At 37.5% G+C, this 23,987-nt stretch overlaps 1 protein-coding gene across 16 annotated transcripts in view; it reads left to right on the plus strand.

Moving 5' to 3' along the window:
* The window catches only part of BBX (BBX high mobility group box domain containing), a 298,700-nt gene that overhangs the window by 204,186 nt on the left and 70,527 nt on the right, over positions 1-23,987 (plus strand). For all 16 annotated transcript variants that reach the window (XM_055418693.2, XM_055418272.2, XM_088836741.1 and 13 more), the window contains 3 exons: positions 1,142-1,384; positions 11,804-12,002; positions 15,917-15,984. In XM_055418693.2, coding sequence (XP_055274668.1) covers positions 1,142-1,384; positions 11,804-12,002; positions 15,917-15,984 — 510 coding nt within the window. The remainder of the gene's footprint in view (positions 1-1,141; positions 1,385-11,803; positions 12,003-15,916; positions 15,985-23,987) is intronic.

Below are 23,987 nucleotides of genomic sequence, written 5' to 3' on the forward strand. Positions count from 1 at the left end.
ACCTCCAGGGATTCCTATGCCCACTTACATTTGAGAACTACTGCCCTATTGTATCTATAATGCATTCTGACAGGGTCTTTTATCCTTCTTGATTTTAACTATGAAACAGCATTAAAGGAATGGTTTTAGTAAGCATTCTGGACTTCTGTTCTTGATTGCAGTGTTTCCAAGAAATACCATGGAGTCATATTTTAGCCTCAGAAGATACTTAACAATGTTATTATACTCTAAGATTCTGTGGTCAGAGATGTGCTTTAAGAAATTAAACCTGCAGCCACGCATAGGAAGTATTATAAGGGTTTAAAAGCAGGAAGATGAAGCCATAGGCCAGAGTGCTACTAGGACAGCGGCCGTGAGGATTACACAGATGGACAGGATCAGAGCTTTGCAGAAATCCTTGAAGATCTTGAATTGAATGAGATGCTTAGGAAAATGGAGGATTCAAAAGCACTTTTTAAAGTTTAAACCCTATCACCATAGAATTTCAGTAGACAAGAATGTGTGATTATTTATAGACTTGAAAATTTACTTATGTAGTTCTTCCTTCAAATAATGTCAAATGTCTTTTGATTTTTACGGTAGGAGGCTTCACTTTGATGTGCACAGAAACATTAAATAGTCTGTATTAGATTATTATTCATTTTCACATTATTAGTTATACAAAAGCACTTTCCAGAAAGGAGAAAGACAGAACCGATATTCATGTATCTTGATGAGGATATTGTTGTTAACTTTGAGACCCATATACTACGGAATGGGTTTAATCCTTTATCCAGCAGTTAGTTAGGTACTGATATTGTACAAGACATTAAACTAGTCACTGAGGGAAATAAGAGAGGTTTTGTCCTCAAAGAGCTCACTGTTAGTGAAAGGAAAAAATACAAGCAGTTATAACAACAATGTAATATATGCTGTAATAGAGACATGCACAGGTTGCTATAGAAACTCAGCAAAAGAAAACATTTTGAGTTGGTTACCAGCCACAAATAGTGGTTGATAATTTTTAAAAACCCTTCCTCCCCCCCATTTGTAAATTGTTTAAATAGAGCTAAGGAAAAATACAATTTAAAAACCAACACTAATTGTTACAGAGTTATCCAGGATGTGTTAAACATGTTGGCTTTTGTTTTCTTGGTAATAGGTTCAACTTCTTGGGGCCGGTGGCCTAGAGCAAGATGTTGGTGAAACTGAAGACGATGAATCACCGGAACAGCGAGCCCGGAGACCAATGAATGCATTTCTCTTATTTTGCAAACGTCATCGCTCTCTTGTACGTCAGGAACACCCCAGGCTTGATAACCGAGGTGCTACCAAGATACTAGCTGATTGGTGGGCTGTTCTCGATCCAAAGGAAAAGCAGAAATACACAGACATGGCCAAGGAGGTGGGTTACAGTGAGGAGGCTTTGTGGTAACTGTGAACGACCAATCCTGCAACCCCCAGTTAGTAGAGTCCATGCTAAAGGTCTAGCAGCAGCACCAAGGTGAATCCCGAATCAAGTGTTAAATGAAGACATACAAGCTTTGTTCCTATTCCTGAGCTCCTAGTCCATCTTGCAAATACTGGTGAGGTGCCAAAAGAAACCTATTGCCAAGAAGTTTTTTCTCACTGTATGTGTTGCACTGATGGACTTGAGGGATGGATTTTATGAATGGTGATTTATTTATTATGAGTGATTTTTGTTTTTAGTTTTTCTAGGAACCCAGCTTCTGCTGTCAGTGATTGCCCATGGTAAAGATGACAATCTGGATCTAGTTCTAAAGCTGAATAGCTTTGTAACCATATCTGAGTTAATTTCTGGGTCTCAGTGTTTTGTGGGTTTGTTTTTTTCCTTTTTTAAAAACGGTGTTATGAGAAAGAGAAAGTTGGAACAAAATTTGCATCCCTTCCAGCACTAATTTTTTTAAAAATTTTGTAATATACACAGTTATCAAAAGATATGCTTTGATTTGTTTCTGTAGGTAGTAAGTACAGCATGAGTATTCAAAGCCAGTGAAGGAACGAATGGCAGTGGAACAGGATGTACTGTGATGTGTGCATGCATGTAAACACTGTGTAAGCAGTAGTTGGTGAGAAGTATATCTATACAGGAATGCTTTCCAGAGACGTGGAGTGTATGTTCCAAAATGTGACTTAATTTATTCAAAAATTGTATACTGATCTGTTTCTAAAATAATCTTAAATTAGTGTGAGTTCATTGTACATTTAAAATGTATTGTGTAATGGATTTAGCAAGTAAGGGGAAAACAAAGCAACATCACGTGGTTAAACTTGAAAGGAATAATTCTAACTATATTTATTTAGAGTTACAACTTGCAAATAATATTGATTCATGAAAATCCCCAGCCACCCAAACATTTGGTTAAGTTCTATGAAAAGATGGACCAGCAGGTGACAAATACAGAGTTTCAAGTGAAATATTTTATTAGACACCTCAGTATGTAGAAAAATAATTCTTTCAATTGCTGTGGTTTTATTGAGTTGTTTAACAGGCTAACATGAAACGTAAAAATTTCTTACTCAGTGTTCAGGGAAATTTGAATCCAGAATAAATGATTAGCATCAGTCAGTTCAGTTCAGTCGCTCAGTCATGTCCGACTCTCCGCGACCCCATGAATCACAGCACGCCAGGCCTCCCTGTCCATCACCAACTCCCGGAGTTCACTCAAACTCATGTCCACAGAGTCGGTGATGCCATCCAGCCATCTCATTCTCTGTCGTCCCCTTCTCCTCCCGCCCCCAACCTTTCCCAGCATCAGAGTCTTTTCCAGTGAGTCAACTCGTCTCATGAGGTGGCCAAAGTATTGGAGTTTCAGCTTTAGCATCAGTCCCTCCAATGAACATCCAGGATTGATCTCCTTTAGAATGGACTGGTTGGATCTCCTTGCAGTATAAGGGACTCCATAGCTGTTGTGTAATTAATGATCACATAAGGCTTCAGGAATTAACTGTATTGTTAAAGACAGGATTTTAACTATGTAGAGCAGCTAGCAAATTTAAAATCAATTCCAGTAATCTACACAAGTTTAAATGCTACTGGAGATTTTCATTCTCATAACAGTAATTAACAGTAAAAGATTCCCATTAAGTAGCTTTAGATCCTTTTATAGTCATGCTTCTATGATAAAACAATTAATCTGAAACCTCATAGGGAGTTGCATAAGCTTCCTATAATTAAACTCTTGAGTTTGTTTTTGGATTACTGTTTTTAGGTAGCATGCACCCTGTCCCATAATTGTTTACTTTCTCAAATACTGCTAATTGATAAACCCAACAGGTGGCCACTTTTAAGAGGAAGGAAGTCTTAATTTCATACAGGAATTCCGTTACTAGTTACTTAATTAGCTTCACAATATTTGCCATTGTGGTGAGTAATGAAATCTAAATCTCATAAGGTGTGCCATCCCTGCCCCCACCCCTCCCACCCCCCACAAGCTAACTGGAGACCTTAACTGGATGGTCCACCCTACAACTTGTCTTGTTTATAGTTGCTCTTATGAAATGTTGTCTCACTTCTAGTGCCATGCATGGAAGGTTCAGCTACTTTCAGAATCCTTATACAATTGGTTTCTAGTCATAAGCGATACTTGTTTCTACCTACTTACCAAGTGGTTTTGAAATTACAAAAGAGTGCAGGTAATTGTGCTGGTGTTTTTTGTGTGTGAATATTACAGCCTTAGTTGAAATATCACTTTTTTTTTTTACTTGTTAAAACTTTCTCTGACTCATTACTTGCTCTCTGATTATTTTCTGTTAGTGCATCTGGTGAGGGGAAGTACCTGTTTGGGAATTTTTCAGTTTTTTAAATTGTTTCCCAGGGCTGATTTGTATTGTTGAAAAAAAAAAGTTGAATGAGGGTTTCATGTTTTCTGAGGGTTTTAAACTGTCCTAAGGATATATATAACCTGGATTCCTTTCTTAAATTCAGCAGCATGACTTATGGTGCAGTGTTGTGGCTATTCATAGCCTCTAGCTTCTGCAGCTGCCTGTTAGTAGACTCAAACCGTATTATTGTTCCTTTTAACATCTTCATGTATACATTTGTACAAGTGAACAGATATAAGTCTGCATTTTTGACTAGGACATTTCTGGAAACTTCTACTTGTCACTTAAACTAATAATCATAATTAATTAATGGACAGTCAACACAGAGGATCACACATGTTATTCAGATAGAGTCAGTGCCAAAGAGAAGGGAGAATCTGGGAAGTTAAGACAATTTTGAATGACCTTATCATACCCCCTTTGGTTTTTGTAGCCTAGGCATGGGACAGAATACATGCATTTGTTGACTAGTTAGTTCACTCCAGAGTGGATGTTTTACGTAAGCATAAATATTTAAAGTCAGTTATGATTGTTCCTTGGGGCTTCCCTGGTGGCTCAGAGGTAAAGAATCCACCTGCCAATGCAAGAGATCCTTTGGTCGAGATCCCTGGGTTCGATCCCTGGGTTGGGAAGATCACCCAGAGAAGGAAATGGCAACCCACTCCACTATTCTTGCCTGGGAAATCCCATGAACAGAGGAACCTGGCAAGCTACAGTCCATGGGGTTGCAAAGAGTTAGACGCAACTAAATAACAGCAGCAAGTGTTCCTATTCTTCATAGCAGGGACCTAAAGCTCTTTGGAGTTAGTGTGTTGACCAGTCATACAGTTGTGGACCCTGGGATAGTCTTCCCTATTTGCTTCTAGCATCCTCGTAGTATATGTTGCTCACTTTAGATGACTGAGAGACAAGAAATTTGAGTCAGAGGTGAAAAATGGTAACTGTAAAATATCATGGTCTTATGGGAAGAGTTTGCTTGTACTGAAGTTGGGGCTATTTCAGAAAAGGCTTTATGAAGTTGTTAGTAGAATTTCGTATGTCCCTTAGCACAGGATTCAGAAGAAAGGCAAGGATACGAGCAGGGAAAAATAAGAACAACTTCAGGAATGAGGAAGTTTTACCTGAAGCCTGAGCTGTTTGTAGGCGAGTAATAGGAAATGACAATATAAAGGCAAACATCTTGAGAAATTGGCTTGAAAAGTTGTACATTAATAAAAGAGCCATGGAATCAAATGCATTAAAATACAGTTTAAAAATAAACTATAATAGTCTCTTGTAAATGTTGGGGTCTGTTGTGGTCTGGAGTCTAGGAAAGATTATCACTGTACATCTCCATGGGGTTTCGGGACCAGTTCTTCCTCAATATTTCTTCAAGAAAAAATTAGTGTATTCATGCCCTTTCTTTGGTTTTATCAGAAATGGATTCTTCTCCATAGAAAATTTGATGTCATTTTCTTGTGTATTATTACTCTGGACAGCTTTTGTTAACAGTCATGTGTCACGCTTGACAGAATTTGTCTTTGTACTAGCTTGATGTGACATCTTGCATACCATTGAGCTAGAGCAGCACCTCACTGATCCACACATTCTTGAGAAACAAGTGTTACATTTGTTATTTCCGTACAAGAATTATTTTATAATCTGTAATTTGGTGAGAGTTTTGTGAACAACTGAGTTATAGTCACATTTTCATCTGTTTATTAAATGATTCTTAACCCTTCTGTTCTTTGAAACTTCCGCTTTGGTTTTCCAAGAATCTTTCTTTTGGGTCAAGCCATGGCTATCAATTGACATTTCTTTCCTCTGTCAGACACTTTCTGCTACCTCTAATGAAATAACTTACTTTGTGTGAGTTTTTCTGAGTATGACTTCACTGGGGCCCCAGCAGTATAAGGAGAGGTGGATAGTAAAACTAAAGATTTGGCCTTCATGGTTCTCAAATTTCTTGTTTCTGAGGGCTTTCCCATTCCTGTGTTCTGGATGTCAGGACTTTCTTATTATAAAAAAAAATTCGTGTTTATTTTTTGAAATAATACCAATTTTTGAATATTGCTTTATTCTCTCCAGGGTTCTGACTCATTTAATCCTAAAAATAATCCCACGAAGCAGATACCATTTTCTGAAAGCTAAAGATGACGACACTGCAGCCCAGAGGACTTAAGTGACTTATCCAAGGCAGCAAATTACTAGCAGTAGAGTTTGGGTAGCCTTCTCCCTTTTCAGACCTTTTGAGTTTCCACATTTGAAATTGGCAATGAAGATGCCTGCCCTCACAGGGTTGAGGTTAAGATGCAAGTAAGGCATTGTGTACACAGACATGAAATTTAAAATCCTATGAAATATTAGCTGTTCTTGATAAACTTATGTTTGTATTTTATACGTCTTTACCTAGTAATTTTTTTACTGTTTTTATTAGAACCTATTAACACACTGAAGTGCTACTGAAATACACAATTAATCCTTGAAACATAAGAATCAACAAAACTAAAAGTATCATTTGCCTAGCTTGGCAGATACTGTCCAATGTGATTAATGATTCCTAACAAAATAGATGTTACACTAAGTGAGCTAACTATTTGATTTCATAAATATCAGTCCATTTGCTAATTGTTAGTTGTTTTTCTAATTTGCTGATTGTCTTTCTGGGATTCTTTTGCTTTTTCTGTGATCCAACGGATGTTGGCAATTTGATCTCTGGTTCTTCTGCCTTTTCTAAATCCAGCTTGTACATGAATTGTCTGTATGTTTGCTTACCCAGACCCCTACCATCCTTTTATAAAGTGACAAAATTACATCTTAAAAGAAATTCTGAAATTTTTATTTTTAATTAGTGCTAACTAATTAACCAGACTTTCTCCTCCTTAACCCAAATTAGGGAGGAAAATTGTCCTTTAAAAAAATTTATATGTGGAAATGAATTACTGTCTCCGCAGTAATTACTGTCTCCAAAGTAATCCTTACAGGGAATTTAGGCAACCATATCTGTAACCAACTCAGTTTTTCCTTTATGACTTATCTGCAATAGAACCAAATAACTCCTTGGTCACTTATTCAAGTCACTTTTTGAAATGTATGGTTTTTACTGGAGTGGCTTTATCATGAAAGTTTCATAGGTTAGTGTATAATTTAAAATACTTCCGTTCTATCAGATATATAAACTTAATTCATCATCCCGTCATATAAAAGTCTGATTCATTTTCTTCCTGTTAAAATGTCTAGTAAGAATAATTCAGACCTATATGATAAGAATAATTCAGACCTATATGATAAATTTTAACATTTTATGAGGAAAGGTTACTAGAACTAAGGAAGTACTGATTAGTGCCACTTCTCAGATATCTTCCTCTTATCTTTCACCCTGTATAATGTGATTTCTGCCTGCCAATATGAGGAGGTACAGTTGTCTCCAAATTCATTAGCCATCTCGAATTTATTATGCTAAAGATTCACTTAGCCCCTGCAAAGTTGCAGAATTTAAAATGTATTATGCCTTTTTTTGAAAACAAGATAATTACTGAATAATCTCTTATAACTGTGGTAATTTTTTTTTATCATGGTGATATTTCACATATTTGTACCAGTATCAGCTCTCTTTTTTTGTATAGATATTCCCAGGGTCCCTTATTACTTTACCTCAACAAGGTTATTATTCTTTCACTCTGTTGAGAAGAGCTAGACTGCAATAATAGCTAGATATACTGCCGGACTTTTTGAGCCAACCCTTCTGCCCACCTCCAATTTAGAACAAATACTTGGAGAACAATTAGTACATAGATCTCCCCCTAAGGTGCTTTTTAAGATCAAATTTTCCATTCTTACAAATGATCTGTGAAAGTAATTTTGAGAACCAATTTTTTAAAGATTAACATAATACTGTCTTTTGGTTTATAATAATGCCATTGTCATATATAAAGTGGACCAAATACTGAGTCAAGGGTATGTATTTAATACCGTTACTGAATAGCAGTGGTGTATTATCATTGCTAATGAAGTCTGGTGGTGGTTGAGATTGGAGAGAGGAGGGCCAGCTTTTACTAAGAAGCACCTTCTGTAAGTCAGGAACTGTGCCAATAAAGTAGATTCACTTAGGTTTTCTAATCAGTTAGAAATTTGCAAAACAAAAAAGAATTTAGTAAGGGAATTTTTATTTCAATGGGAGATTTTTGAAAATAAGTGTTTTAGCAAGAGGTTAGTTACCTCGGGGATAAGACCAATAGCCTGTGATTGACGTTTGTGAAGGATAACTGAGCTTCCCCCTCTACCCTCAGCAGGAAAGCCCTCCCTTGGGGATCCAGATGAGTGGGCCTGTCTTTTTGGTCCTTTCAGTCTTGTGCTGATGGATTTTTGCCCACATGGTTGACCAGCGTGCTAATAGTTTCACTCAGCTGTTTGCTTCAGACATATATATAGCCGTTTCTGATTTCTCCCTTACTCAGCTTTCTCTGTGATCCCTTTCCTAATAACCTCATCACAACAAATGATTAAGCCTTTCTGTTGTCTCTTATAGCTGAATCAGAGCCAGTGATTGATGGTGTGCTCGGTTCCAAGGACAGACATCCTCATACCCTGAGGCTCCTCCTGCCTGCACCCTCACTTGGTGTTCATACACTGCCTGTGTTGACCTGTCTGTCTTTTCATGAATTTATGACATCTCCATCTAAGCTTTACACTCCTTAAGGACAAGGGCTGTTTGTTATTCTTTTCTCTTATTTCCTTCATTCTTAACCCTTTGCTATGTTGTTTTACATCGAGTTTAAGAATACACAAGATTAATATTGTGGTTCATTTACATAGTATTGATCCTCATAGTGAATTCTCCATTTCTGTTTTCCATAAAACCCCACATACTCCAGGCCTGTCTTCTGCCATTTGTCCTACACATAGCTAGCTTCAGTAGTTGTTTAGTTGCTAAGTCGTGTCTGACTCTTTGCAACCCCATGAACTACAGCACTCCAGGCTTCCTTGTCCTTCACTATCTCCAGGAGTTTGCTCAAACTCATGTCCACTGAGTCTGTGATGCCGTCCAACCATCTCACCCTCAGTCTTTCCTAGCATTAGGAAATTTTCCAGTGAGTTGGCTCTTCACATCAGGTGGCCGAAATATTGGAGCTTCAGCTTCACTATCAGTCCTTCCAATGAATATTCAGGGTTAACTTCCTTTAGAATTGACTGGTTTGATCTCCTTGCAGTCCAAGGTACTCTCAAGATCTTCTCTAACACCACAGTTCAAAAGCATCAATCCGTTGGCACTCAGGCTTCTTTATGGTCCACTTCTCACAGGCCCACTGAAAAACAGTTATCATGCTGGAGCCAGGGGAAGGTGTGTGGACCGTGTATTAAAAGAAGTAATGTGTTTGAGTAGCTAATTGTGGATTACAATCAATTTGAAAACAGAAACTAATTCATGCTCTTTTCATGCCCCGTGTTTAACCAGTGTCTGTCGTCTAGTTAGTCTTTATAAAGTATTGGAGATGGAGGTGACTGAGTGGGTAGAATAAGTGCAAGAGAAAGAGATGTTTATGGTCAGCGATGGTCACTGCTTTACGTTGTCTTCAGCATAACTGCATATCCTAGGTTAGTTTAATAAGTTAGCCCTTATTAATACCATCAGTGCTTTTAATAGTCAATGCTGGTAATAATTCATTCATAAGAATGACAGTATTATTGTTTTCATTACACATGTAGATTTTCATCAAAGCAAATTCCTAAGTGATTCTTAGAAAAGGATGTAATATTTACTGGGAGAGAACTGTATTATCTAGCAGATTGACAACATAGGAAAGGAAGAAGGTGACACCTAGAAACAGAGGAAATGTGAAATCTAGTGACATCCATCCATCTGGGATTTTTCACAGTTGGGACTTTTTCTTAAAAAAAAAAAAATACACCAAAAGTATCAAAAACTTTCTTTTAAATGTCTTGTGGCAGGTGTTACCGTTATAGTCATTTGTTACTTTATAGAGTGGTGGCTTTTATTCAAATGAGTGTTCATCCTACTGTTGCAGCTCATGTGCCTTTTGCTGGGACAAAATGATGATGCACGGCGCCTGCTACTTTGATTTTCATCTCCCCCTTTCATTTGTTACTTTCCACCTCCAGACAGCAAGCAAAACTGTCTGCCTCCGTTTAACAAACATGTAAATCCCCCTCATGCATGTGAATGTGCTTGTATAGAGTACCTCTTACTTTGCATTAATACCCCCAAATTTATTCTGCTATGTGATGATAAATTCTAGTTTGGATCTGGCCTTAGTATCCCATTTTAATTATTTTTGTAAGAAAAGTAGAACTTATCTTGCTGTATCTTCCTTCTGCATGTACCTATATATCAATATGCAGATGTACAGCTTTTAGTTTAACAGCAAAAAGATTATTCAGAAAATTTGAATTAAGGGTAATTCTGGGAGGTAATACTAAACCATTGACTACTAACTTTGCATTATATTATCTACACTACAATTTTCATTTATATGATTTAAAGTGTAGTGATGTTTATTAGTTTGATCAGATATACTGTTTTTACACTAAGGATAAAGGAACTTCTTTTTTAAATGGATTAGTTTAAAAAGCTGTTTCAATCTTATACTAAATTAATTTTACACACAGTATTCATTTTGAAAAGCAAGCTTTATAGGATTGAACAAATCATATTAATTAATAAGGTAACTAGCAGTAATAACAAAATCATTGAAGAATACATAAAAATATATTTTATCAAATGACATAATTTGGGTAATAGAACATGAATAGCATACATATATTTTATTTAATTTTATTGTCAGGAAAGGGAATGGCAGAGTTGGAAAAGAGGGAGAAAACCATAGAAAAATAAAGGAGAAAAGACTATACTGATACCGAAGGCTGAAAACCTCCACGTTGTGATGGATTAATCGTGACCTCACACACCACAGCTCTCTGTGTGTTCACTTTAGTGATCACATGTGTTCATTGCAAACCCCTAGGATGTGATCAGGTGCAGTTACACTTTGTAGTTTTGAGGAGGAATTGAGGCTGAGAAAAGTTGTACAACTTGCTTAATGTCCACCACTGACTAACAGCAGAGGTGGGTTTTGAACCCAGATAATCAGGCTCTGTATCCAGTACTGTTTCTTCTACTGCTGCTGCTGCTGCTAAGTCGCTTCAGTCGTGTCCAACTCTGTGCAACCCCATAGACGGCAGCCGACCAGGCTCCACCGTCCCCGGGATTCTCCAGGCAAGAACACTGGAGTGGGGTGCCATTTCCTTCTCCAATGTGTGAAAGTGAAAAGTGAAAGTGAAGTCACTCAGTCATGTTCAACTAGTAGCGACCCCATGGACTGCAGCCCACCAGGCTCCTCCGTCCATGCAATTTTCCAGGCAAGAGTACTGGAGTGGGTTGCCATTGCCTTCTCCAATTTCTTCTACACGCCCCTGCAAATAACTGAAAAGTTCATCAGTTTTCTGTGCCATGTTCTCTTGCCATTCTTGATCTTGGTTCATTTATCCTACAGCTGATTACATTGCTCTGTAAGATTTGCCTGTGTTCGCCTGTACAGTAAAACGTGTTTTAATTTTTAACTTACCAAATTAAGCAGTGAGCAGAATCTAGATAATTGACTCACATTTGTAATGTGCATCTGATACCTACTTTGAAATAGATACACATGACAAATAACATGACAGATAATTCCCTTTCTCCACCAAGATCAGGCGGAGATCTGAATTTGGATACTGGAAAGAAAAAAGAATAATGAGAGTTGAAAGATACAAAATTTGTTGGCTCTGAACCCTCATCCCACAAATGAACTTTCTAGTAGATAAATGCATGTCCTAGCTCTGAAGCCCCGTATTGAGGCTGTCATTCTTCTACAAGGAAAGACACAGAAGTGTTTTTTGTTTTTTTTTATTCAGTATCTTAATAGAGGAGTAAGGTGAAGGCTATTAGAACCTTTTCAATCTTTGTGTTAATTAAAATATGTTGTCTATTCTTTATTTACAGTATAAAGATGCGTTTATGAAAGCAAATCCTGGCTACAAATGGTGTCCTACCACAAACAAGCCTGTGAAATCCCCAGCACCCACCACTGTCAATCCACGAAAGAAACTATGGGCCTTCCCATCTGACTCTTCAAGAGACTTGCCAAGCCCCAAGAAAACAAAGACTGAAGAAATGCCTCAGCTTAACTTTGGAATGGCTGGTGAGTTTAAACACTAATTTTCCCTGTTCTTTTAAGACTGGGGCAGTTCATGCAGACAGTATTTTTAACAGATAATAGAGAAGGAGAGAAAAGCAAAATTTATGACCAATACTAAGTAATGGCAAATATGTACCTTAGCTTAAAGCTTTGGAGTATGGCATGCTTTAGAATGTATATATAATTTAAGAAAGGAGGGTTAGACCAAGTGGTGGAGCCATTGTAAATATCTGTGGATTCCTGACATTGATATGGAAAAGCAGACAACAGTGTGGAGACTGTCAGAAGCTCAGGGATTTTGTAATGTAACAAAACAGCTTACACACTCATGCCCACTATTAAGTTGTTCCCCGTGAGTACCTTCTCTGGAGAAGGGAATGGCAGTCCACTCCAGTTCTCTTGCCTGGAGGATCCCATGGACAGAGGAACCTGGCGGGTTACAGTTCATGGGGACACAAAGAGTCGGGCACGACTGAGCGACTAACCCACACTGTAAGCACCTTAGTTGTGTTGCATATCTGCTGCTGCCACTGCTAAGTCGCTTCAGTCGTGTCCGACTCTGTGCGACCCCATAGACGGCAGCCCACCAGGCTCCCCCGTCCCTGGGATTCTCCAGGCAAGAACACTGGAGTGGATTGCCATTTCCTTCTCCAATACATGAAAGGAAAAATTGAAAGTGAAGTCGCTCAGTTGTGTCTGACTCTTAGCGACCCCATGGACTGCAGTGCACCAGGCCCCTCCATCTATGGGATTTTCCAGGCAAGAGTACTGGAGTGGGGTGCCATCGCCTTCTCCGTTGCCTACCTAACAGGCCACAATTATACAGATCATTTGAGGAAATGAAACATCGAGGGCAGGAGGATGAACAACTACATCACAAGTCGAGGATGGATCTGACAGCTGTTTTTTAGAGGGAATTGCCATCCCATTCCTTTTATGGGCCTGGCAAATTGAACATTCCAGATGGTCCCATTTCTTCTGAGCCCTTAATATTCTTTGGGTGGTAAGGAATGTTACAGCATTTATTACCACGAAATAAAGTATTTATATTCACCCTGCAAATGGTTCTGTCTTCCTAGCTATTATAATACCATAATCAAGAGAAGTTTCCAGGATGAATTAGGTAGCCTGGGCAGGATAGAAGCATTGAAACTGGTGTGGAGCTAGAGGGTTCCTGTGTCATTAGTACAAATTTTCTTCAAAATGGGGGCTCTGAACAGTTTGCAAAATAGAAAGCTTGGGAGTAGAAGTTGAGCAGTATTGTGATGACACTTCACTTTTTAATAGCCAGTAGGCCTAGTGAGATTTAACAGTTCAATGTGTGACTTGTGACATCTAACAGTGTGGTGGTGTCACATGTAAATCTAAGAAATGCCATCTGATGCGATGGCCATTCTGGGGGAACACAGTCCTCAGGTGATTGTTATGTAAATATCTGTGGTATAATTCTAGGTGAGCTTACAAAGTGATGCTTTGCATATCACAGAGGAATCAGCATAGAGATCTGTCTTTGTTTCAGCTGTCACTTTGTACAATTTAAGCTTCAACCTGCTTGCTGCTTCTAGAGTCCCGATTGTGTCAGTAAGAGTTTTTATAAAATATTTAATCATCTGAACTTATCATCAGGACCAAATCAGAGTATATCTTTGAATGGCTTCGAAATGAATTCCTTTGAATAGCATGTACCGTCCATTGCTTTTTCTACCACTTCTAAGTCTAGACCAGTCTTTCTAGGTTGTGTTTTGTTTGTTTGGTTTGCATACAGTGGCTATTCACAAACCAGAAATATTGCAGAAAGGTATAAAAGATGTTTGTCTATAGCATTATTTCTTGTTAGTTTATTAGTCTACTTGTTATACCTGCAAATTCAAATTGGGACCTAGGTTTCAACCAAGATATTTACAGGTCAGCTTTTAAAAACAGCATTCTTTTTAAAAAAATACAGAAAAGAAGGAAAAGAACTTTCTCATATTTCTCTCATTATATAAGATCCTGTGATGGTTGTTGGAAATCCATCATCACAGCCCTTGTTAAGCTATGTATAGCTGATAACATTGGTCTGATGTTCCTTTTTAGCATAACGATAGCAAACTAATTTGCTGTTAGTTAAAACATGGTTCTTAGCTGTTTAAATCTAGAGGAAGAAGCTGTAGGGCTTTTAGAGTCCAGTTTAAGCTTACATGGAATTTCATTTTATTTTGTTTTCCCTGTAGTCCTTGTCACATGACATTTTGCATTTTTGAATAACCCCAAAGCAGTCAAGTGTGTGATATCCAAGAAGGAAAAGCTGTGTAGAATTTAACTTAGTGCAGGTCCTCTGAGTGAAGGGAATGCATGCTATTTATATAAATATAGTTTTGATATATCCAAATAACATTGTATAAGTATAAATTAACATAAAGGATGACGGTAATTTCTTGTCTGTGTTTTAGTGTCTATACAGCAAAATCACATTCGTGTATAACGTAAATAGATTATCATGGAAGTATGTTCGTATTTTACTTAGTAATTTGAACTAACACATTTTTATCTTTATTGAAAGCAATTATTCAATCCTTCTTATCTCTAGAATGACAGTTCCAAAAGTATTTGGCTGCCCCGAGAACTAAAGTTCACTTTTACTTTCCACCCAGTTCATTTCTGTTCATTTTTATTTGCCAATAGATTTAAGTGTCAGTTTTAGCAGCCATAATAGTTCATAAACTTAACATTTAATTAAGGATTGAATCTGAACAACAAAGAACCTTGTTTTAGCAAATCAGTATGTGTTCCTGCATGTCTTCCTACGAGGCCATCTTCCAACATGGAGCTGTTTTGTGACCACCTGATCATTTGGTGACATATTTTACCTCTACTAAGCTCTTTCTTTCTTTTTTTTAAATAGCTCCCGCAGATTCTTTTCTTTTTTTAAACTTGGACCATTTGTAAGATGTGGTCAGAGTTGCTTCATGAGTTCTTGAGACAGATTTGTATTCAAAGATGGATTTAAGGACATATCTTTAAACAAAATCAAAAAAGAAAGAGAAAAGAAGCACCTGAATCTCTTTAGGCAAAACTATGCCTGATCCTCATTTTTAATTGTAGAGAGATTCCTAAAATAAAAAAATGTGTTTATTGAGGACCAGTAAACACTAGGTTAAGCATTGACGTAGGCAGTTTTACATGTTATTTTGTGGAAGTTCTGAAATGTAACTCATTTAAGACAACCTTAAAGGATATAATCCTGGGTCATAGATCTACCAGTTTCTCTTTCTACTTCTGTTGATTATTGAAGGAATGAAAACAAAGATCTTCAGTAGTATAAAAAGGGTTCATTTTGAGTGCTAAAAGATATTTCAAGGAAGGGCCTGACTGTACCCCTAAGATTTAAGATGTCAGAAATACTTCACTGTTGAATTTAGATTTGTTTTTGAAAGTTTTAAAGAAAGAATATTTGAATAAAGCCCACTAAATTTTTGGTGGCCCATTTGTAAAATGTCTTTCTGTTCTCAAGTTCCTCCAATGACCTGGTTCTTTTTATCAGCCCTGATTTCATGTGGGAGAAATAACCATTTGAGAATAACAATCTCAAATTTCTTAGAAAACAAGCATAAGCACTCTATTGTTTTTTTCATCCAAACTCCCCATGCAGTAAGGAAAGAAGTATTGCACTAGGAGATAATTCATGTTAAACAGCTGCGGTACTGAATAAAGTATTTTGTTGGAATGGTGGACAACAGTGGTATTTTTAAAGCTCACAGAAGTATGAGTACTAAGCATATATATGCCAGGTTACTGCTTCATAAAGTTTAAAAGTTTTCTATAACAAGTTCTGTGTGGTTCTGTTGGATTTCTGATTGTTAGTCTTTGTAAGTATTTTGGATTATATGTTCTCCATGGTTGTGAATTGATAATTTACTTACTTTTGGCTTATTTAGATCCTACTCAAATGGGAGGCCTGAGCATGCTGCTTTTAGCTGGAGAACATGCTCTTGGGACACCAGAGGTAAGTAGTCCCTATCCTTCTCTGTTCCACTCCTGCTAGAAGTTGATAAGACAGACACTTGTGTTCTGTTCACAGTGTTTATTCTGCAGTTTCACTGTTAACAGCTCATGAACAAACTATGCTTTTAATTTTCATTAATGTTTCTGTGTACATGGTATTATGCCTTGAAAGTAACAGACTGGGTTACATGAACCCAAAAGGACACAAACAGATTGGGTTCAGATTTTGAGATTCTCTGAGCACAGGAGTAAGACTTAGGATGTACAGACAATTAGCATTTGCCATGGCTTTGTAATGGATTCCAGAGGGTGGATCCTATGAGTCATTCGTTCTGTTCATAACAATGTCTGCTTTTGTGATGTTCTCATTTAGACTTGTTAGTGAAAAAGTGAGATTTTAAAAAAAAAAAAGCATGAGACTGTTGGTCTCTCTGGTACCTGAATAAATCCAAACTCCTGCTTTTGAAAATCAGAAAATGTGGCATTTTAGGATTGCTTATTCTTTAAAATGGAAAATGAAAATGACCCAGACCCTAATGACCTTGGTCTTGTTTATTCCCTTGTATAGTTATCGGACTGTGTTTGCTAAATAACTCTTAGATATAGTCTTGACAGGCAGGTAGTAGTCAATAGCCATGCATAGTTAGCATTTGTGGAATTTCTCTATTTTTCAAACCCATTTAGCAGAAGCCAGATGCATTGACCTGCTGCTGGTCTCATTATTTTATACACTGAAGTCCTTGAGATGGAAATTTTTCAATCCCCAACCAGCATTACTACTTAGGACAAAATAGCAATTCTATTGCATATACATACGTATGTATGTACATACATACATATATATGGGCCTCCCTGGTGGCTCAGATGGTAAAGAATCTGCCTGCAATGCTTGAGACCAGGGTTCGATCCCTGGCTCGGGAAAAATCCCCTGGAGAAGGGAATGGCAACCCTCTCCAGTATTCTTGTCTGGAGAATTCCATGGACAGGGGAGCCTGGCAGCCTTCAGTACATGGGATCGCAAAGAGTTAGACATGACTGAGCAACTAACACGCACATACACATATATATATTTCTTCCTTCCTTTCTTTCTTAAGTTGTATGCATGTCTTATGAATTATAGTTAAAGCATATTCAAATAGTTGTTTTAGAAGATACCGCATATTTATATCACAAAACTCTTATTATTTATAGTTTATGTTTGGGATCCATAGTAGTTGACCAGATATTCAATTTGATTTAACGTTTTAGTTCTGTTCAATTTAGTATCACAGTAATTTGGTGGACCGGTACTTATTTACATTGTACTTATCTTTAGCTGAAGAAGGAAACTTGTCACTTTGTACTTTTGCATATTCATCGTTCATTCAGCATGTTTGTATTTCCTCACATGACAGCCTTCTCTGGCATCATTTGACTTTATGACACATTAAAAGCAATCAGACTAACTCTGACTGGAGCGTAGAGTATCCCAGGCATGTTCCCAAAGGTGAATGTTAGAATAATAATGTGCACTTGACCTTTCAGCACAGTCTGACTCATGATTTCCAAGAATGCACTGTATTATGAAAGTCAGTATCATCTTTTCTAATAGATTAGATAATAATGAAATTTTCTTCCAAACATCTATTAGCATTCTTTCTAATTTTCAGGAAAAAATGTAAACAAATAGACATGTATAGAACTTACAGATGGATGACAGTGCTAGTCAGAGAAAGGAATATTTTTTTTTCTTTGAATTAAAATTTGTCTTTTGGGCTCTTTTTAGTGAATAGCTCTTCTCCCCACTTACAAGGACAGCAGAGTTTGACACAAGCAGTTTAAATCATGCAATGGTCAACCTTCCATTTCTGATGAAGGGGAACCATTTTGAAAATTCTCAAGCTAAAGAAACAGCGAAAATTAAATGGCCCAAAGAAGTGAACCATACAGGAGAAGGAATTTCATGCTAAGGAAGTTACCAGCACTTAGGTTTTTAATGACTACTTCTAAGAATACAACTCTTTCTTCATAATTCCTCCTTCTTGTCTCAGATATATCTAGGCGTTATTGAAAATAGTCTTGAGCTATTGAAACAGTAAAGGGGCAAAGTTTGTATAACATAATGCTGTCCCTAAATATAATTAGTGTGAGAGTTTATTTCATAGCTGTCAGTAGATTTCATTTAATACCTAATTTCTATGCGAAGTCGTATTCCAAATATGTAGACATTGTCATAGAACTTTAGGGGCTTATGTACATTGGCAGATGACAAATAGAATGAATACATACTTACATTTTTAAAAGAAAATTATAAGGATAATGAGATAAGGAAAGAAGTTCAGAAATTTGATACTTCTTAGATTTGGAACTATTACCATGAAGTCTGTTTAACCTGTTGGGTAGGACCAGTCAAGTAAAGTGACATTTTACAGAAATTCTTCCACAGAGGAGGTCTAATTGTAATGACTTTTTAAAATGCCATGAGAAAATTCTTATTCTGAAATGGTTTATTGAAAAGGAGATTTTCCTTTATTCATTAGCCTGAAACCTAATCACATAGAAAAGTCCTCAAAAGCCTGTTTTTTAATATGAAGAATTTAATATAGGTAATAGTGTTGGGTATTTAATATAGGTAATAGGTATTTGTATTTTTTTAAAAAATTCTATCAACAGAAGGTAAGGAGGCTTACTGTTACAGGAACAATAAAATTCTAGGTTAAAGTTTCTTTGGTTTATACATTTCGTAGATCTACATATGATGTGCTCTTACAGTTTTTAGAGAGAAATTATAGGTTCTTGATAAAGCAGTGAGCAAATAATAACAAGCAGGATGTCTGAGTTTTTGCTTTCTCCTTAGTCTTCTGATTAACTCTAAATCTGCCACAGTATTTTTGGCATTATTAGGGCAGCATTTTTATATGCTACTATTTGTGTCTCTGATGAATAAAACGGGGTAAGAATTGCATTTACAGTTTGTTTGACTCTTTTTCACATAAATGATTAGTCCTGTATTTTCTTTATACCCAGAATACACTGAAATGTATTACATATTTGAGATGAATTTTAAAAAGCAGTGTTTGCTGTTACAGAGTATATGGATTAAAGAAGCAAAATAAATGTATAGGCATACCTCATTTTATTGTGCTTTGCAAATACTGCAATTTTTACAAATTGAGGGCTTTTGGCAATCCTGTATCCAGCAGGTCAGTTGGCACCATTTTCAAACCATATTTACTTGCTTTGTATCTCTTTTCATATTTTGTCAATTCTTGCAAAATTTCAGACTTTTCATTATTATTATATTTGTTATGGCAGTCTGTGATCAGTGACCTTTAATGTTACTATTGTAATTTGAGCTGGGAGGTGGGGGTGCTAAAAATCATATCCATATAAAACTGAACTTAATTGATAAATGTGTGTATTCTGACTGCTCCACCCGGGAGACAACACGTCTGTTTATAACATAGTTAACCGAATATTTCAAACCCACTGTTGAGACCTACTACTCAGAAAAGAAGATTCCATTTATAATACTGCTGCTCATTGATGATGCACCTGGCCATCCAAGAGCTCTGACGCAGGTGCCCAGCAAGACTGATGTTTTCATACTATTCCACATATGTGTTCTGCAGCCCATGGATCAAGGGGTCATTTTGACTTTTAAGTCTTCTTATTTAAGGAGAAGGCAATGGCAAGCCACTCCAGTACTCTTGCCTAGAAAATCCCATGGACGGAGGAGCCTGGTAGGCTGCAGTCCATGGGGTCGCTACGAATCAGACATGACTGAGCGACTTCACTTTCCCTTTTCACTTTCACACATTGGAGAAGGAAATGGCAACCCACTCCAGTGTTCTTGCCTGGAGAATGATGGGCTGCCGTCTATGGGGTCACACAGAGTCGGACATGACTGAAGTGACTTAGCAGTAGCAGCAGCAGCATTTAAGGACTGCATTTTGTAAGGCTGTAGCTTCCATAGATGGTGATTCCTCTGATGGATCTGGGAAAAGTCATTTAGTTGAAAACTTTCTGGAAAGGATTCACCATTCTCGATGCCACTGAGAATGTTTGCATTTCATGGGAAGAAATCAAAATATCAACATTAAGAAAATTCCCTGGCAGTTCAGTGGTTGGGACTCTAGGCTATCTGCAAGCCATGAGGCATGACCAGAAAGAAAAAAATAATAATCAGGATTAATAGCAGATGGGGAAAAGTTGATTCCAACCCTCCTGGATGACATTGAGGGGTTCCAGACTTCAGTGGAGGAAGTAACTGCAGATGTGCTGGAAATAGCTAAAGAACTAGAATTAGGAGCTAAAGATATAACTGAATTGCTTCAATCTCATGATAAAACTTGAATGAATGAGGAGTTGCTTCTAATGGAGTAAAGGAAGTAGCTTCTTGAGGTGGGATCTCCTCTTGGTGAAAATGCTATGAAGATTGTTGAAATGCCAAGAAAGGATTTACAATGTGACATAAATTTAGTTGATAAAGCAGTGGCAGAGTTTGAAAGGATTGGCTGCAGTTTTGAAAGAACTTCTACTTTGGGTAAAATGCTATCAAAGAACATTGCAGGCTGCAGAGAAGTCATTCGTGAAAGGCAGAGTCCATCAATATGACAGACTTCATTGCTGTCTTACGTTAAGAAACTGCCACAGCTACTCGGACCTTCAGCAGCCACCACACTGATCAGTCAGCCATCAATGTCAAGGCAAGCCCCTCCATCAGAAAAAAGGTTACAGCCCACTGAAGGCTCATGATAGCATTTTTGAGCAGTAAGGCATTTAAATAAAGGTGTGTATATTTTTTAGGTATAAAGTTATTGTACACTTGCATGGGTGTGTGCACTAAGTCACTTCAGTCGTGTCCAACTGTGTGCAACCCTGTGAACTGTAGCCCCCAGGCTCCTCTGTCTATCGGCTTCTCCAGGCAAGAATACTGGAGTGGATTGTCATACTCTCCTCCAGGGGATCTTCCTGACCCAGGGATTGAACTCGTGATTTTCACCTCTCCTGCATTAGTAAGTGGGTTCTTTACTACTAGTGCCACCTGGGAAGCCCTTGTACACGTAATAGACTATTTATAGTATAAACATAACTTCTATGTACTCTGGAAAACCAAAACTTTGTGTGACTAGCTTTATTGCAGTATTCACTTTTGATGGTAGTGGTCTGCAACTGTACCCGTGATTTCTTTTAAGGTATGTCTGTATTGAGCAAGAGAGTCATTGGGGAGTGATCAACAACCACCACACACACACACTCAAAATGGCATGTTAAGCTTGTCTCTACTGAGACCCAGTGAAATGTAAGCATCGAAGTCTTGTTAGGAAATAACCCCATAATAGTGAAGGAAATGGAGTGTTTCCAGAGAATATGAGATTTTAGTAAACTTAACATAAATCAAAAAGCAAATGAAGCTTTTTAATTGAGAAAATATGATATAAGCTTAAAATATACTAACCAGGGAATATCAGAGAGCTGGTCTGTCAAACAGTGTCCAGCAGCTTAAGTGAATATATCTTCTCTTTTTTACTTTTAAGGAACAAGAAAGAAAAAGTAGAAGAATTAAAAGTAATATTATTAAAAATTTAAGCAAAGTAATAATGTTCACAAACTCTGGGAAGAGCTAAGGAGAAGGAAGTTATTACATTGAGTTAAGCCTTTATGTTTCATATCAGTGAGTTATATTCTGGAGATGGAAATGCAATAAATAAAGTATAAGCATTATGATCTAGAATTTCTGAAAGTAATCTCCAGGACTGAAAATCTGTAGTCTTATATTTTTAACTTTAAAAAATAAAACATAAAAATGTAAAGGTAAATTAAAATTTAAAAATAAAGGCAGGGAGAAATACATTTCAGAGATGAAAGGGGAGATTATTCAGCACATAATGTATAGAACAGCTTGGAATAATATTGGAAAGGTCAGTATTAGACCTAGGTGAGCACAGAAGTCATCTTGCCTGAAACCGAAGAGATGATTTGAGGAATAATAGAAAATAAGAAAAATTAGGCAAAGTAATCATAACTGATAAAAAGATTTGATGGTATCAATATGTATTTAGTTGAATCAATGAAGACAAACCTTCAGATATTTGGAAAGTGTATTAGACCTGAATTTGTGATTTTTGGATGCCTAGTTCTTTTGTTGGCATGAAGAAATATGACAGTAAAGTTAAGATCAAGTCACATTTTTATTTTCCTTCCATCCTGTAAAATGGAGCTAGTAATACTCTCTTGCCTCTAACTCCCAAGACTTCTATGAAAATTAATTAAGAAAAACCTGTAAGACGTTTTTAACCTCTCCTGAAAAGCATTCTAGTATTGGTACCTAGTATTATTACCATAATTTATTGTAGGCATTTTGTACTTGAAATGTCAGGCTATTACTCCTACAGGCTATAGTATGCTTTACCAGCAGCATACTCACATTGAGCAAATAACCTGCTCAAGATTGTGTGGCTATGAAGTAACAGAACTAGGATTTGAACCCAGAGGGACTAATTTCAGTCTTCCAGTAGCCCACTTGTGATTCAGTTCCTGCCCACCTCTCCTCAACCCCGGCCACTTCTCTCACGGTGTTCTGAGCTGCACCTTTATGCACAGGCGTTTCATGAGTACTTTCTGGGGACCAAGCCCTCTACTAAGCACTTACACTGGTTATCTCATTTCATCTTTCCATGAGCCTTAAGAGGTTGGTTTATTATTTCCTATTTCATAAATGAGGAAACTAGGCTAGAGAGGTTAAATAACTTCTCTAACGTCATAGAGCAAGAGTCATTATACTAGGATTTAAACCTGTATATGTTCCATTAAGTAATGACGTGGGTGAAATGAGATAAAGAAAAGGTGGTAATACCAGTATTTGTTAAATTAATGAATATGTCCATATTTAAAACACTGTGAGTTTTAAATTTAAAACAAATACAGATTTTGGTAAAATTGAAAATTTTCCCTTTTCTTATAATTTCTCATATCAGTGAAGTGGGACAGTTATTTTTACTACCTGTGGTAACATTGAGCTACTGTGACTTCTGCCTCTCTTAGGCTGCTATATTTGACCACTCCAGGATGCTAAAATCCACTGAATTCCAACCCTACCCCCAACTCTTGCCCCCTTCACAACTTTTGTCCCCCACCAAAGCTTTTAATATATGGGCTTCCCTGGTGGCTCAGACGGTAAAAGCATCTGCCTACAATGAGGGAGACCCAGGTTCTATCCCTGGGTTGGGAATATCCCCTGGAGAAGGAAATGGCAACCCACTCCAGTACTCTTGCCTGGACAATCCCATGGACAGAGGAGCCTGATAGGCTACAGTCCATGTGTTGCAGAGTTGGACACGACTGAGTGACTTCACTTTCACTTTTCAAAGCTTTTAATTCCCTTCTCACAGTTTTATAGCTTTTAAACATAGTAAGGAAATACTATATTTATATTTAAATTAACATTAGATGGGCTCTTTCAACTTTCTCAGTTCTGCGTAGAGACCCTTCCTTTTTATAATATGCCACTGCTTGCTGCCCATCCGGCCCAGCATCTTCCATCTCTAACAGTGGGGCTCAAAGCCAGAGAATCAAGTCCTTCTGCCCAACCTGATTGACAGGCACCTGTCCTCAATGAGTTCCCAGGCCACATTGCTCAAGATGCTGATGAGCTCAGAGGAGCCCCTCAGTTTCCCAGAGGTGGTGGAAAGGGGGAATGGGAAAGGTGGTCAGCAAGTGAGCGGGGAAAGAAGATAAAGAAGAGGATGAACGAGAAGGGTGGGACTGTGCTGCTGCGTTGTTGTCGACAGTGTATTTATGTACACAACTGTGTTCTGTCCTCACTGTGTCCTGTGAAGAAGTCAGTAGCGTCATTACCTGTTTTATCAAATGAGGAAACTGAGGCGGGCAGATGCTCTGGTTTGTCTCAGTGTCTGTAGCACTTTATAGAAGTGGCCTGGAGTCTGACTTGAACTTCAATCCTAGTGCTCTGCCACATGGCTTAGAATGACAGGAAGCTTGACTCTGGTGGCCCTGGGTGCC

The sequence above is a fragment of the Moschus berezovskii genome, chromosome 1 (assembly GCF_049115385.1).
Source record: "Moschus berezovskii isolate FMDL1 chromosome 1, NW_MosBer_1.0, whole genome shotgun sequence".
Classification (NCBI taxonomy): Eukaryota; Metazoa; Chordata; class Mammalia; order Artiodactyla; family Moschidae; genus Moschus; species Moschus berezovskii.